This window comes from Gouania willdenowi, chromosome 13, assembly GCF_900634775.1.
Source record: "Gouania willdenowi chromosome 13, fGouWil2.1, whole genome shotgun sequence".
Classification (NCBI taxonomy): domain Eukaryota; kingdom Metazoa; phylum Chordata; class Actinopteri; order Blenniiformes; family Gobiesocidae; genus Gouania; species Gouania willdenowi.
This window is the reverse complement of record NC_041056.1, coordinates 11347648-11364693: the sequence shown is the minus strand read 5'-3', so window position 1 is coordinate 11364693 and position 17046 is coordinate 11347648. Positions and strand designations below refer to the sequence as shown.

At 36.4% G+C, this 17046-nt stretch overlaps 1 protein-coding gene across 1 annotated transcript; it reads left to right on the top strand.

The window, feature by feature from the left end:
* The first annotated feature begins 1003 nt into the window (after positions 1-1003).
* Positions 1004-10087, top strand: slc13a5b (solute carrier family 13 member 5b). The gene is made up of 12 exons (XM_028463858.1): positions 1004-1150; positions 2931-3059; positions 3146-3282; positions 3478-3698; positions 4334-4511; positions 4597-4719; positions 4847-5059; positions 5145-5251; positions 5337-5455; positions 7473-7634; positions 9528-9665; positions 9946-10087. Exons 1-12 carry the CDS (start codon positions 1037-1039, stop codon positions 10069-10071), a joined length of 1767 nt encoding a protein of 588 aa, XP_028319659.1. The 5' UTR covers positions 1004-1036; the 3' UTR covers positions 10072-10087.
* The last annotated feature ends 6959 nt before the right edge of the window (positions 10088-17046 follow it).

The window sequence follows — 17046 nt, the reverse complement described above, 5'->3', positions numbered from 1 at the left end:
CTGATGTGAATATTGATAATGTGGCTGTCAGATCAGACAATTCCATTTCTGTGTTGTTGCCCATCTCTGGTCAGAGTCAAGTGATAACTTGGGACCACACGCAGGACTCAACCCAGGATCAGCAGCAGTGTGTTACAGACAGTGGAACCTAGTGGTTCCCAACCTTTTTCGGGTCGTGACCCCATTTTTATATCACAAATTTCAAGTGACCCTGAGACATTTTTTTGCTAGTTAGTTTTTGATCATGTTTGTTATATTGCATTAGAAATACATAGCTCAGGTTAGTGCACAAGATGTGCCAGCTCAGATATTTTTATACTGTGTTATATTTGAACTGGAGAAAAGTGAAAGTATAGAATACTTTTGCTTAATATTATGTGTGGTAAAAAATAACAAATAATAATAATAATAATAATAATAATAATAATAATAATAATAATAATAATAATAATAATAATAATAATAATAATAATTAATTATATATATGTACTGTATATATAATTCTCATCAGTAATTTTCTATCAATTACTGGACATTTTTGGCAACCCTATTTTAATTCCAGGCGACCCCACGGTTGAAAAACACTCGTGTAACCTGTTAAAGATGAGAGTGATTTATCTGTGATATATTGTATGTTAACTAATATGGCTTTATTGAACTACTCTGCAAAGGAATGAGCAACAAAACACACATATTTTTGCACCTTTGTGTGTTTATAATCAACAAGTCAGCTGCACAACTTGGGCAAAAGTGATTGAAAAGAATGGGGGGGGGGGGGGGGGGTGAAACCAACTGAATGAGTGCTCTCTCTCTCTCTCTCTCTCTCTCTCTCTCTCTCTCTCTCTCTCTCTCTCTCTCTCTCTCTCTCTCTCTCTCTCTCTCTCTCTCTCTCTCTCTCTCTCTCTCTCTCTCTCTCTCTCTCTCTCTCTCGTGCCCTGGCTGGGACTCCCCCCCCCCCCCTGCACGGTGCACGCACCCATCCACCCACCCCTGGCCGCCTCAAAAGCTCTGCTCATGTAGTGAAGCCTCAGTTTCAATGTTTTCCTGCAGGATGGGATTCTTCAAATGTCTGCGCAATGTTAAGAACGAGGTCATCCTTTTCTTAACTCCTTTTCTGCTTCTCCCTCTCCCGTTAGTGATCGGGACATCGGTATGTATATAATAACGTGATCTGAATGAAATCATCTCTTAATCATTTAAGGTCTTGACATTCCAAAGGACGAGATATTAATGAATTTAACAACTACTCATTAAGAGTTAGTGAATAGTTTGGTATTATTTTTAGATCAGCACATTTGTTGATTTCACCCTGCGCTCATCTGTTCTTTAATGATTTCCTGTGCATTTGTTAGACCATAATTAATATAATTGAAGTGTGTTTGTGATTGTTGAACTTTTTTGTTGTTGTTGCTTCTGCTGTTGTTCTGAGTGGAACGGCTGCTTTTACGCACCTGTTTTACGCACGTATTGGAGCCAAACGCACGGGGGATGTGGGCTGAGGTTATAGCGCATGCTGAGGCCCTGTTATTCTAACTCGTCGCTGTTAACGTGGATAGTCACGTCCAGCGTGGGAACGCGAAGTCGGGGATCTGTTCACATTGTTTGGCCGTACATGTGACACGGAGGAGCACGTACACGTGCAGTGTGTTATGATAGGCTACCGTGACGCACTCATGGAGAAGAAAAGGCGCGTTCTGACATGGAATAATCTGTCTACACCCCCACCCCCAAAAAATAAAACATAGAAAATAATAACTTGAATTTAACTGAGAATATTAATTGTTACTGTAATGATATGGACAGCTTTACAGGGTCAAACCTCTGATGCAATAAACATGTGTTTAATACCAATGGTTGGGAGATTATAAGCTTTTGAATTCCTAACAAGTTTCTTAACATGACTTGAACATGTATGTGAACTATTATTGTCTAAATCAGAAACATTTGAACATCAGGCACTTTAAACTGGTTCTTTACTGGTATCATATTCTAGAGGGGTCAATGGCGTCTGTTTGGAGCTAAACTCTTTCCTCTTAAGGGTTCCTCCAAAGATTTAGAATGTGTCTCATTCCTAATTCTTGGACAGGCACTGATGTTAGACAAAAAGGCCTGGCTTACAGTCTTTGCTTTTGTTCATTCATGTTGGATTGAAGTCAGGACTTTATGGAGGTTGATTTGTCTTTATTATTAAAAATAAATCGATGCAAAAAAATAAATAGAATAAAATCACTTCAATAAAAAAAAAAAATAAATCTTTTCAATCAAAAAATATATATTTTCAATCAAAGAAGAAAAGTGTTGAAATGCAAAAAAATAATATTTGAGACCCAAATAATTGCATTGGAGCACTTTTTTTTTTTCATTGATTGAAAATGCTTTTTGATTTAAACTTTTTTTTAAGTAATCTTTGTTACATTATTCAATTAAAAAATAAAACATTTCAATTTCACAATTTCAGTCAAAAACATTTTCAATCAAAGAAAAAAGTGTTCAAATGGAATTATTTGGGTCTCAATTTTTTTTAGTTTCTTGCATTTTAACACTTTTATTTGATTGAAAATATTTATTTTTGATTGAAGTAAACTTGTTTTAAAGTTGTTTTTTTTTTCATTTAATGATAAAACACAAATCTACCTCGAAAGGACTCCCCTTAAGAAAGCTGTCCATTTGTGAACCTTGCCTTGCACATATCGATGTTGGGTATTGTACATTTCTTGAAATATTGATTATGTGGAGCTTGGAATTGAACATATTTAAAGTTACCAGTTAGTCAGGCATTTCTATCCTTACAAGCATTGGCAAATGTTCAAGCAAGTGAAACTACTTTGCCCTTTGAGCTTCTACCACATCAAACGTTACACAATTGTTTCCTATCCCTATGTTATTTGTTTTTGTCTCACGGTGAATTAATCTTTATTACTGTGTTGCAGGAAGCGGAATGTGCCTATGTGATAATAATGATGGCAGTGTACTGGTGCACAGAAGTGCTGCCACTGGCTGTAACAGCCCTCTTGCCTGCGCTTCTGTTTCCCTTGTTTGGCATCATGCAGTCCCAGGATGTAAGTTAAAAAACAGCTGTCACAGTGAACTTCAACCATTAATAAGAAATAATTCCACATATATCTGAATGTTGTTGTTCTGTCAGGTGTGCATGCAGTACCTGAAGGACACAAACTTGCTCTTTGTGGGAGGATTGATGGTTGCTGTTGCTGTGGAGCACTGGAATCTGCACAAACGCATTGCACTCAGGGTGTTACTTTTTGTCGGTGTTCGTCCAGCACTGTGAGTGTTTCACTAACACACACAAATAAACAATATGTGTGTGTTCCATTCTTTTGCATATTATGGTCATCATATCTAATCAACAGTGCTATTGAGTCAACTTTAGATAACAGGATTATGTTCAAGGTTTCATAGCTGTCATAAAGGCTCTCACTGTGTTATTGATTGATTTGTTCTCATTATTCTCCTCAACAGTTTGATGTTGGGTTTCATGGCTGTCACGGCATTCCTCTCCATGTGGATCAGCAACACAGCCACTACAGCCATGATGGTGCCGATTGTCCAAGCGGTGCTGGAACAACTTAACAACACCGAAGCAGTGTTTCCTCCAATCATCAGCTCGGATGAAGCACTCCAGAAATCTGATGCTGACAGCAAAAGTCTTGCGATGACAGATAAACAAGTGGACGGGCAAGGTTAGGCTCTGTCCACTTAAAGTACAACTCTTTAAATCAGGGGTCTCAAACTCATTTTTGTTCAGGGGCCAAACACGGACCAGTTTCAGCTTCAGTGGGCCACAGATTATAGGTAGTAAAATTCACCATTAATATGCCCTGGTTTACACTTCTACAAATAAATGATAAAGTTTGCGAGTATATCAGTCCCTGCAGGATCTTCACTCAAATTTCCCTTATTTTGAAATTTTGAGAGTTCTTTCAACAATTTGAGATTAAAAATGACTGCTGTCATGTGATATAAGAACTGGAAAACTGAGCTCTTTAAATGTTGTGGATGTAAATTGAATTTTTGTATTTGGGAGGGGTGAGATATCCACAACTGAATTAGTTGGTCATTTAGAAAATGTTTCATGTATTTTCTATCATTTTTACTTTTTTGAGCGGACCAAATTTGAAGCTCCAAATGGCTGGATTTGCCCCCCACGCCTCGAGTTCAACATACAGTATGTGCTTTAACTGATTAATCAATATGATTTATTTTTGTGAACATCTACAACAGTGTACAACCTCCCAAACAGCATGTAGATATTATTCATTATATCTTCATTTATTTGCATCAAATTCTAAGAAACATTTAGTCTTTCTTTTTGAAGGTTCAGTGGTGACTTTCTTGGACGTCACAGCAGAAGCTGCCAGACAGAAGGAGGAAGCTGAAAGGCGGCACATGTGTAAAGGGATGACTCTGTGTGTTTGTTACGCTGCTAGTATTGGAGGCACTGCCACACTGACAGGAACTGGTCCCAATCTGGTACTCAGCGGCCAGATGAACCAGTAAGTATATTTATAAGCTACAGTAGGTTCTATAGTTTCCAATTCAACTTTTGTCTTCAATGTTATTCATCCTATATTTTTTTAGATTGTTTCCAGAAAATGGGGATGTGATCAACTTCGCCTCCTGGTTTGGGTTCGCCTTCCCCAACATGATCCTCATGCTCACACTGGCCTGGCTTTGGCTGCAATTTGTTTTTATAGGATTGAAGTGAGTTAAATGGATAGGTAAAGCTTAATTGTTAAAACAGAGGCTTAAATCAACCCAAAGAACCTTTTACCAAACCAAAGAACAGACATTACTAAGAGATCTGTTTGTTTCTATTGTATGTCTTCAGTTTTAAGAAGACATGGGGCTGTGGAGTTGAAAAGACGGAGAAGGACATTGCTGCCTACAATGTGATTCGTGAGCAGCACCGTCTGCTGGGGCCCATGACCTTTGGCGAGATAAATGTCCTTGGTCTTTTTATCTTGTTAGTGGTTCTGTGGTTTACGAGGGATCCAGGCTTTGTTCACGGCTGGGCAACTAACATCTTTAACTCCAAAGCAGAGTTTGTACAAAAACCTTGTGAAGTTTTCATCCATCTTTCCCATTATGGCGCTAAAGTAATATATTTGAATGTTCTTGCACAACAGGTATGTGACAGATGCTACAGTGGCCATCTTTGTTGCTGTGCTTCTTTTTGTCTTACCTTCCAAACCTCCGCGTTTCTGTTCATGGAGAACTCAAAGTTTTGACACAAGTGAGCCATCACTCTGATTAAATATAAGTCAAATCCATTACTCCATGGATCATGTTTTTTTTTTGTTTTTGCATTGAATCTGTAGTTCCACGTCAGTCAGCGCCAACGCCACCTCTCCTCACGTGGAAAGTTGCCCAAAAGAAATTACCGTGGGGCATTGTGCTTCTTCTTGGAGGTGGTTTTGCTCTGGCTAAGGGCAGTGAGGTAAATGGCACACACTGCAATCGTTTAAAACATTTTGATGAAATCCTTAAAATAAATCAAGGAGATCTTGCTAATGGTTCACAATACATGCCAATCCAAGCGTTACTGCAGTGTTAACTGCTGTAAAGAAATAATTCTCAACTTATACATTTTGAACAAAAAGTGGATTGGATTCCGGTTTTCAGTCTAATTTACCTGAAATTTTTATATTTAAAGGGCCCATGTTATGCTAAATTGACTTTTCTGTGCTTTAAACATCATAAAAGTGCTATTAGGGTTTCATACACATTTTTTTTCATTGATTCGCTCAATCATTAGTTAGAGGGTGATTTGCTCCTTTCTTACTGCAGGGCGAGCCCAAACACCTCGCTCCAATTTGATGATGCGTCCCTACTTTGATGACGAATTTGACGCTGCACTGAGCTGGAGAAGCCATGCCTCCATGAAGCTCTCTGCCATGATTGACATGTAAACAGACACGCCCACAAAGGTGAGCGTGTCAGCGTTCTTCGCGCAGTGCCATGTATGTATTTTCTACAGTCTATGTATGTACCGGTGAACGCCCCGCCCCCACGCCGTCCTCTAGCCCTACGTCACCGTGCGGGTAGGAGGAAGTCAGTGTCCCCTCTATAGACACGCCCACTCTTGCATATGCATAAGTAGGACAGAAATCAGTCTGTTTGTGTAGAGTTGCTCAGAAAGTGACTTTTCAGATGCTAAAACTCTGGAAAACAGGCGAGTTTTGGAAAATAAACCTCAAATACTATGGTTTTGGGGTTCTTAGAACATATGGAGATGGGTGAAAAATAGCATGACATGGAACCTTTAAAGCTTCGACCCGTAATAACTTTTGTACTGGATAAAATCATAGTCGATGTCTCAAAGACCAATGAATCGAACATCATTCGCTCTAAAAAGAAAGGGAAAAAAGTTGAAATTGCAGCTTGAAAGCTTGTTATCATCTCAACCCTAAACACTCCGTTTGTTGAGATTTTAACGCATTGCATTGTGGAATGTGCAGTCGTATAGACGGGTGTTTTTACTTCATTCCGATATCACGAAGAATACCGAGAACAAACTAGAGTAAAAATGGTGTCAAGCCAATCACTGTCCTCCTTGTCTGTCGAAGAAACACAAGGGGTTAATGTTATGTTATGTTGCAGGACTGAGGCTATCAGTGTCACAAACCGGTCAGTCTATCTGCTGAAAATCCATGTCTATGTCATCAGGTAAGGGAAAGGATTGCATCAATGCCAAAATATTATTTCTCTCCTGTCAGATCAGATCTGTGTAAGAACATGTACAGAGATCCTTGGGCAGGTCATTTTCCAAGAGAACTGATTGGTCAAAAGGTGGTGTTTTTGTACTCGCTCCGATCTTATCCTAACACTTAACCAGTTCCCTACCAGGTTAGCCGTTTAGCGTAGGTTACCATCTTGATTTAAAAATTAGCCAGCGTCGTAGTACAGCACACACAGAATAAATCCCAGAAGTTAGTGCGAAAAGAGGAAATCCAGCTTCATAGTACAGGCCCAAGAAATCACAGTAAGAAGGAAGGAAAAACATTTCTATGCATTTGTTCACAGGACTCCACATCCCATAATGCAATGTGCATAAATGTCAAAAAACTGAGTGCTTAGGCTGGAGATGAAAACAAACTTTCAAGTTTTCCCTTTCTTTTTGGAGTAAATGGTGTTCGATTCATTTATCTATGAGACATACACTATAATTATATCTAATAAAAGAATTAGCAGCTTTACCCAGCAATGTAAAATTTATATTTACTTCTCACAGTGGTTTCTTCAAAGCAAGGATATTCTATTTTTATTTATTTTGTGCTGTTGAGCTTGCCTCATCGTGCATCTGCTCCTCATTTTGATTTTATTATGATTAGTTGTTTAACATCTCAGGCTCAAACTGCAACATCTTTTCAATAAACCAAGTGGGTGAGTTTGTGTAACATTTTTAAAAATACACCTGTTCTTATTCCCTATGTGTGTTGATTCTGTCCCTTCAGGTATCAGGCTTGTCCAAATGGATGGGAGATCAGATGGCTCCACTGCAGAGCATACCGCCATGGGCAATTGCTATCATCCTATGCCTTCTAATTGCTACCTTCACAGAGTGCACCAGTAATGTGGCGACTGCAACACTCTTTCTACCTGTCTTAGCTTCAATGGTGAGATTTCCAAGAGTGAAAGTTAAACGTGTCAAAGCAGAGGCAGGACCTTGTAAGGTGAAAGGAAAGACAATCCTTCCTAGTACAAACGGTTCTCTTAGGTGAAGCACTTCATGTTTTTTTCTCTTTAACAGTATTCCCCCAATTGGAATCCAAGCACTTAAACGACTCTCAGTGAGACCCAGCCTATTTTTCCCATGTTTGGTTGCCCGTCGAGTTGGTCATTCAGGCTGAATGTGATGGGTCCCCAACTTGGGGCCCCTCCTCTCATTAATAACCTGCCAAACAGATCTGTTCAGCCCAGAGACTTGTTATACCGCCCTCCCCACTGCTGCTGAAGAATAGCGTTACTGTGCCAGCCGGTTGAGCTCTAAAGACCTGAAGATGGGTTGCGAAAACATTGCCTAGCAGGGGTATTTCATTTGATACTTCTTGTAGATGAAGCCAAGGTTCTTCGAAGAGTTCAACTTTTTGTGAAAACAAAAGAGAGAAAAAAAAACATTAGAAAGAATAGACTGTTTGATAACTTGTTTTTGGCAGAAATTCAGAAAGAGTGACATGGAGTGGCTCCTTGCATAAGAAATTGTTTTAAAATATTAGACTGTCATCACGGGTATAGGGTGCGAATGCAAAAACTTGGTCACTGTTTCATAACATTTAGCTCACTTTCCTCACATTTTCCTAATTTTTCTTTCACATGCATTTAAAACAGCATGTTCTATATTATTGTTAAAAATGTGTACACATGAAAACTAAATCTAAATGTTAAATTTAAAAGTTACATATAAATGTTAAATCTAAATGTTAAGTGTAAATGTTGAATCTAAATCTAAAGTGTTGAATATAGATCTAAATGTTGAATATCAATCAAAATGTTGAATCTAAATCTACATGTTAAATCTAAATCTAAATGTTGAATCTAAATCTAAATGTTAAATCAGTCGCCAATAGTAAAGCTAAATGTTTAGAAAATATACAAAGTGGGCGGGTCGATCACGCAGCCTCAACCACACTCCATACACCCCACCCTCCAAGGTCTTCTGCATCCTCGGTGTCTTCATCGCTGGCAAATGTGAGTTGACATACAGCATGCCGGTACTCTCAGTGAATCTACATCTGTTAAGCTGTGTGAGGGCAGTTGTCAACTTTACAATTGGTAATCAATTTAGATTTAACATTTAAATTTAGATGTAAAATTACCATTTAGATTTACATCCAACATTTTCATTTAAATTTAACATTTAGATTTAGATTGAACATTTATATTTCTATTTATATTTAACATTCCATTAAGATTTAACATCTATATTTAGATTTATTTTTCACATGTAGACATTTTTAACAATGATATAGAACATGCTGTTTTACATGAATTTCTGTCTCAAATTAAAGAAAAATGAGCTAAATGTGAGGAAAGTGAGCTAAATGTTAGCTATGAAAAAGTGACAGAGTTTTTACATTCAGCAGGCGGGGACAGGATTTAGAAAGGATAGTTTGAAGAAGGTCACCTATGAAGTTTAGATTTTTTCTCTTTTTGTTTATTTTGGGAACCAGTAATAACGTGTGTCTGTAAACTGCTATGTCGCAGGATGTGTAATTCAGAAGCGAATTCCACTTCCAGACTAATGCTTTCGGTCTCTTAACAGTATGCCATTTTCTCTCTAAGTGTAGGGCTTTTCTATTGTAGAAATCATGAGTCAGCTGCAATCTGGCAGGAATTACGTCTTAATAAGAGTTTTCCTTCACATGTTACCCCACTCATTTCCCACTAAGTCACGCGCCACTGATTATTGTTATGTCAAAACTGCCGGATAGCGATGAGGTGTATCCAGACATGCTTCATCCCTTTCATCCCCTCCTCAGACTGTTGAAACTTTCTCTATGGTTTTGCAGTCTCAGTCCATTCAGATGAACCCACTCTACGTCATGGTGCCATGTACTCTGAGTGCCTCATTTGCATTCATGTTGCCAGTTGCCACGCCTCCAAATGCCATTGTGTTCTCTTATGGATACCTCAAAGTTGCTGACATGGTGAGTAAGGGCATTTTTAATTATTTTCAGCCATCAAGAGAAATAATTATTTATTTTGCATCACTGTTACAAACCATTCCCCTGTAGTGCAGGCTGGCCTACCCTTGTAAACAAATGCTACTGTATAACATAATATATATCAGAGATTTTAGATGCAGTCCGATAAAATCCGAAATTCAGTTTCCGGCTGATATCGGAACGATCCGATATCAATATCGGATCGGGACATCCCTACAAATAATGACGCATTATGCTTCAACTGATTTGTTTTTTTCACCAGGCTCGAACAGGGATAGTATTGAACATCATTGGCATCCTTTGCATAACGCTGGCCATCAACAGCTGGGGTAGAGCCATGTTTCACCTGGACACCTTCCCTGCCTGGGCCAACTCCACTGGGCCATAATCCCCCTCATCCAGCCTTAAAAGATGCACTCACTACTGCTCACACTGTCCACAGAGGCTATAGACAGAGTGGTGACTATTTATTCCAGTGAAATTCATTTGAATGTTGACACTGCGCTAGCGTCAATGAGCTTGATTATGTAATTACAATGTATTTCACTCTACTCTATGCTGCTCCTGAAAACTGAGTCTTGCTGCTGCAGAGGGAACGTGGTGATTACGAGAGGAGTTGTTGATGAAAACTTTAGTCTTCTTAGTATTACTAAAGATATTTTGTATAGTTGTTTAAAGTCATATGATGTTAGCCAAAAGCCATACAGTGTAATACAAAAGGAAATTTATATCTAAATATTGAACTGGTTTTATTGTGTACAACTATTATTTCATTTGCACAACTTTGATAATGTTTATTCTGTACATTCCAGTAACATGCCCTGTTTTGTTAGTTCCTCAGTTCAACTTCTGTGTTTTTGTTATCTTTTTTTACACTGAAAAATAATTCTGGTTTTATTGAATGCTGTAATAGGAATTAAAATTTCCATTGTATTATGAATACTGGAATTATATTAAAACAAAAAGGAGATTCAATAATGGTATAAATAATAATAAAAAGTATAATACTTAATAAATACTTGTGCTTATTTATTTTGTGTCAATGTTTTATTTTCTAGGATCTAAAGAAACTTAGTACGTTCGTATTACTTATACTTGAAAGAAAAAAAAATCACATTTTGCCTTTCTGGTATTAATCACTTACAGAAATCCAATTACAAATGGTTCTAATGTACTAGTATGTACCATCAAACTGTCAATAAACATGTATTTGGTATCTATTTTATTAATCAGGGCAATATGTTATATTTATGCAGTTTTTACCTATAGCAATACAGTAATATTAAAAAAAATGGTTATTTAAATGTTTTGTTTAAGTTGTAAAGTCTTTGCTAAAGTGGAAATACATGAATAAAAGATATATTTATTTTAAACTCTCAACATGAAGCGGCTAAATGACCTGAAAACTCTAAAACTGTTTATTTTCTATTATTTATTATGTATGTCATAAAACATAATAGTTGCTCACATATGATAAAACATTATTTTGGTTCAGTAAATCCTGATAAGTCATAAACTGAGGACACTCAACTATCAGATAAGCAGAAAAAAAAAACATGTACCTATTTCAAAAGTTTCCTTCATAATCAACTTTTTATCTTAATCATCAACTTTTTTTCCAGTCTAAATCGCTGATTACCAATTTTAAAGATGCGAGCTTTTGTGCTTCTCATTTGTCTCGTCCATAAAGCCGACATGATCCTATAAACACAGTGTAGAATGCCACAATAATCCCAAGGTGAAAGACTAGATGTAAAGAACAGCTTTGTGTCATTGTCCGCGTGTGAGACATTGCGCAAACCAAAGGTCAAGGATGCAACACTCTCCATCATCGTCCTGCGTCATCAATATTATGAGCTCAAGGGAGACAAATCACAAGTCTCAGTTTAAAGACCTAATTCCTACCATAATCCAAATGAGTGTATGTCATTACAATGGGGTTATGTTTTAAAGACCAGACAAAAAAGATGACCATGTCAGTGGTATTGTGTTGTGGTGCGTGCAGAAACAAGCAAGATCTGACCGTACTATACAGGGACAATGAAAGTGTTTGATGGTTGGAGGGGGAATGAGTGCATGCTTAGGTGCATAGTGCACTACAGATTACAATGGTAAATGGACTTGATTTTATATAACGCTTTATCACCACACTGAAGCAGTCTCAAAGCACTTTACATATCAGCTCATTCACCCAATCACTCTCACATTCACACACCAGTGGGACAGGACTGCCATGCAAGGCGCTAGTCGACCACTGGGAGCAACTTAGGGTTCAGTGTCTTGCCCAAGGACACTTCGACACATAGTCAGGTACTGGGATCGAAACCCCAACCTCTCGATCAGAAGACGACCCACTACCACCTGAGCCACGGTTGCACAATGAGCTTGATGATGTAATTACAATGTATTTCACTCTATGCTGCTCCTGAAAACTGAGTCCTGCTGCTGCAGAGGGAACGTGGTGATTACGAGAGGAGTTGTTGATGGAAACATGTCTTTGTTATTTGGATTATCACATCATGTAACTACTGTTTGAAATAAAAATTAAAAAAAAAGTGTATTCTGTATATTCCAGTAACATGCCCTGTTTTGTTAGTTCCTCAGTTCAACTTCTGTATTTTTGTTATCTTTTTTTTTTACACTGAAATAATAATATAATAATAATAATTCTGGTTTTATTAAATGCTGTAATAGGAATTAAAATTTCCATTGTATTACGAATACTGGAAATATTTTAAAACAAAAAAGGTGATTCAATAACAGTACAAAAATATGTCGTCAAGAGCTGATTTTTTTTAGAGTACTTGTGCTTATTTATTTTGTGTCAATGTTTTATTTTCTAGGATTTAAAGAAACTTATTAGTACGTTTGTATTACTTATACTTGAAGAAAAAAAACATAATCACATTTTGCCTTTCTGGTATTAATCACTTACAGAAATCCAGTTACGAATGGTTCTAATGTACTAGTATGTACCATCAAACTGTCAATAAACATGTATTTGGTATCTATTTTATTAATTAGGGCAATATGTTATATGTATGCAGTTTTTAACTATAGCAATACAGTAATATTTAATTATTATATTTAAAAAATGGTTATTTAAATGTTTTGCTGAAGTTGTAAAGTCTTTGCTGAAGTGGAAATACATGAATAAAAGATATATTTATTTTAAACTCTCAACATGAAGCGGCTAAATGACCTGAAAACTCTGTTTATTGTCTAGTATTTATTATGCATGTCATAAAACATAATAGTTGCTCACATATGATAAAACATTCTGGGGTTATGTAATTACAATGTCTTTTACTCTTCTCTCTACACTTTGCTCCTGAACCACCCATGCATTACCCAATCAACGCACATCCTCAAGCATTCAGCCACCATTAATGGCTATGTTTACTTATTGAGAAGCTGCAGGAGAAAGAAGTGCAGTAGTTGTTGAGTTTTTGTTGTTTTTGCATTATATGTTATAAATGATGAATAATCATTTCCAAAATGATTCTTAGTTATTACAAAACATAATACTAAACATCCATCCATCCATCCATTTTCAGGTCGCGGGAGTCTGCCAGTGCCAATCTCCGGCTCTCATTGGGCGCTGGGCGGGGGTACACCCTGGACAGGGCTCCAGTCCATCGCAGGGCATACTAAACAGATTATTCTAATGAATTTTGATTCTCGTTTTCTTGGTGGGACGACCTCTATAAATAAATGTCATGAATGAAAAAATAATTTCAACAAGTTAGAAAAACAAAAGAAAATACGATAAATATAAATAAAACCATCCAAAATCTTAATAAGAGAATAAACATAATATGTAAAAGAAAAAGGAATAAAAGATAGATTGTTGCTGATATGCAGCCCGTACAACAGTCATTACCACTCTTTCAAGTTCATCAGGTTGGAGTGATCCCGTCCTGTCAGTAGTGTGGGCGAGGCCTCGTGATCAACAGGCGCTGACCTGCCCACTTTGCATAATTTATAAACATTTAGCTTTACACTTAGCGACCTATTTTATATTTAGATTTAGATTTAGCTTTGACATTTAGATTTAACATTTACATTTAGATTTAAATTTAGCTTTGACATTTAGATTTAACATTTACATTTAGATTTAGATTTAGCTTTGACATTTAGATTTAACATTTACATTTAGATTTAACATTTACATTTAGATTTAACATTTACATTTAGATTTAACATTTACATTTAGATTTAACATTTAGATTTCACATTTACATTTAGATTTAACATTTACATTTAGATTTTTAACAGTGATATAGAACAAGCTGTTTTACATGAGTTTCTGTCTCAAATGAAAGAAAAATTAACTAAATGTTCAAAATATGTTGACTATGAAAAAGTGAGTTTTTGCATTCGGCACCCCATAGGAAGGCTCTTAGTTCCTGAACCTTCTGTGTGGTTATTACATGTTCTCCCTATGCCTGAAGGGGTTTTCTCCACATACTTCAACTTCCTTCCACTTTCCAATAACATGTGCATCGAAATAATTGGAACGACTTAAGTTGCTTGAAGGAATGAAGAAGATTTAGTGTGAGTGTCTGTCAGTGTGTTGGGCCTGCTATAGACTGACCCATTTAAGGTACGTGCCTTCTGCTGATGGGAACTGAAATAGTCACATGTAGATCTCTAGGATCTCGTACATGAAACATAAAATTACAACTGAATAAAAATGATTAAAGAAAAATACATCTAAAATTTCTTATCAGGGATATATAACAATAATATGAAATATATTTTTTAATTGTTACAAGAAAAGAAAAAAACTAAACCAGAGGGAGACGTTATGTTTTTGTATTTTATTGCTTTTTTTGTTCTGTTTTTGTTCCATTCGTCCTGCTGTTAAATGGGTGGTGTTACGTAGTTCCTTCAACATCAGTTTTTTTAAAGGGTTTTTCTCTTTATTGTTCCCACCAATAGTAATCCACTGTTTGTCATTTACTTCCCTCTTTTGCCCTTAAAGTTATTGCTGCTTCAGCAGAAAAGTCCACTTGCCGCTCTCCCAGCTGGATTCTTATGCAACAACAGACTGACCTTAAAACACATTTATTATTACATGATTATAAGCAGGCTCTCAGCTGTAGACCAATAAAGTCTCGAGCTTTGTTAGTGACTTCCAAGTAAATATGCAATGAACTGCTGAAAAGGGAAAGTCTTTAACTACATGAGTTCAAACTGCACTTTCTGAGCCCCCCACCCCCCTTTCTCCCACCTGTAGAAATCAAGTGCATTTTGTGGATATCGAGAAGGCTTTTCAAAGCCACCTCTGCTGTATCAGTTACACAGGAGCACAAACTGTTGCCTGTTTGATGCGATCAATCGTTCTCAGAACATAAAGAGCAGTGAGTAGAAATGGCTTGTGTTCAGCTATTGAAGTTTAGGATAAAAGCAAAACCATCCAATAGAGGACAGAGGGTCTTTCTTTGCACTCATGTCTAAAAACATACTGATCCTAATAGTTTATACGTGCTGGGATTTCTCTGGTTTCATGAATTAGATAAAGATTGAATATATCTGAGGGATAAAAGTCATAGAGAAGAGTTATGAATGAACTGATCCACTAAACATTTCCTATGATGACTTTTCCATCCACCAATTCTATCCTCATGGAAAGATGGCAAAGACTTAATGCACCTGGATGGATTTTGACGGATTTAATGATACAAAGTCACAAAGACGAGAAGATGCTGTAACTCACATGTGTCAAACTCAAGGCCCGGGGACCAAATCTGGCCCTTTAGACTATCCAATTCGGCCTGCAGGAGAAACCAACAAAAAAAAGAAAGAGAAAATACTGGAATTATTGTGTAAATGAAACTCAACAATATTTGCAGGGGCTCACAATTTTTACAGTGCTTATATCACGTTTGCAGTCATTTTTAAAGTTAACCTGTTGAAAAAAACTCAAAATTCTTACAAAATCCTACAATTTTCCTCAAATTATTACATAATATTTCCCTTAATTAAATAGAAATTGGTCACAAAGTCTAGGAAATTTAAAGTGAAGATCTGGTTTGGACTAATATCTATTTATTGCTTGAATGTTGTCAGTTTGTTACATATTTTATATTTTATGTATAATCGTAAACTAGGGCACAATAATGTTGAAATTACAAATGTTCCCACATAAAATCTGTGGCCCACTTAAGATTAAATTGCTTCACATTTGGTCCCTAACTAAAATGAGTTTGACACCCCTATTGTAACTAAAACAGTTTTGTGGACTGTGTGAAGTTGACTCAAAAGAAAGAGAAAAAAAGAAAAGAGGTATTGATTTATATGAATTGAGTTACATTTAAATGAAATAGATGGAAATAATTTAGCTTTTCTTTTGACTACAAAATGTCCAAATGTATTCCACTTGAAAGAGAATCCCCCTTTTCCAACACTTGTATGTTTTGCACACGTATTAAACTTAAAAGCAGACTAAATGGTGACTCACCTCTTTGTGACCACATGTGATGTATTTTCTGCACGGCTTGGCTCACAAAAACAGCATTTTTAGCCATAATAAGAGGTTGAAGCTCTTCAACCCTACTATTGTGTCGCTGGGACTGAGATTTCAAATAGAAAGTTTAGATGAAACTGTGAGTTAAAATTGACATTTACAAAGCTGATTCAAAGTCTCCAACCTGTTTTTTTTCTTTTCCTCAATGTCGAAACAAAGCAAAGACATCTTGGTGACTTACAGGAATTTACTCTCACAAAGGTTTATCAGTATCATCAGCTAATACTAATGCATTTGAATGTTAATAAGATGTTTTTTTTTTTTTTTACTTCTTGTTTCATAACCTGGTGGTAGTTCACCTACGTTTGTCAGAAAAACACACCTGCATTCAACTTTGCATTGATTTTTCATTCATAAAGTTATAAAACTTAAAATGCAAATTTAAATTAAAAAAAAATTGCTTACCCACATGATTACTAATTTTTTTTTTGCAGCTAAAGGTTTGACGATAAATTGTGCAACAATGTATTACGATAATAAAATGTTTTGATGATCAATCATTAATGAAATTGCAATATCAATATCGCGAAGGGGGGATATGTGTTGAAGCATGTCATACCTTTCTTTTTTGAAGAATGCCATTATGATTAAATTATTTGGTTTCAATTTTAGACATGAAATGTCAGTCTCTGGTTTTGGCCCTTTTTGTACTTTAAATAAAAATTTGGTGTCATTTATTTTTTATTGTTTTTTTAATATTTTACATATTTCTATTGAGCAGAAAAGATGACATCCAGATTATCTAAGTATGTAGTATATATCCAAGTTATGGCGTGTTTTGTTTTTGCTTTTTCGTCAAATCTTTTTGCCCTTTTCACAAAGATTTTATTA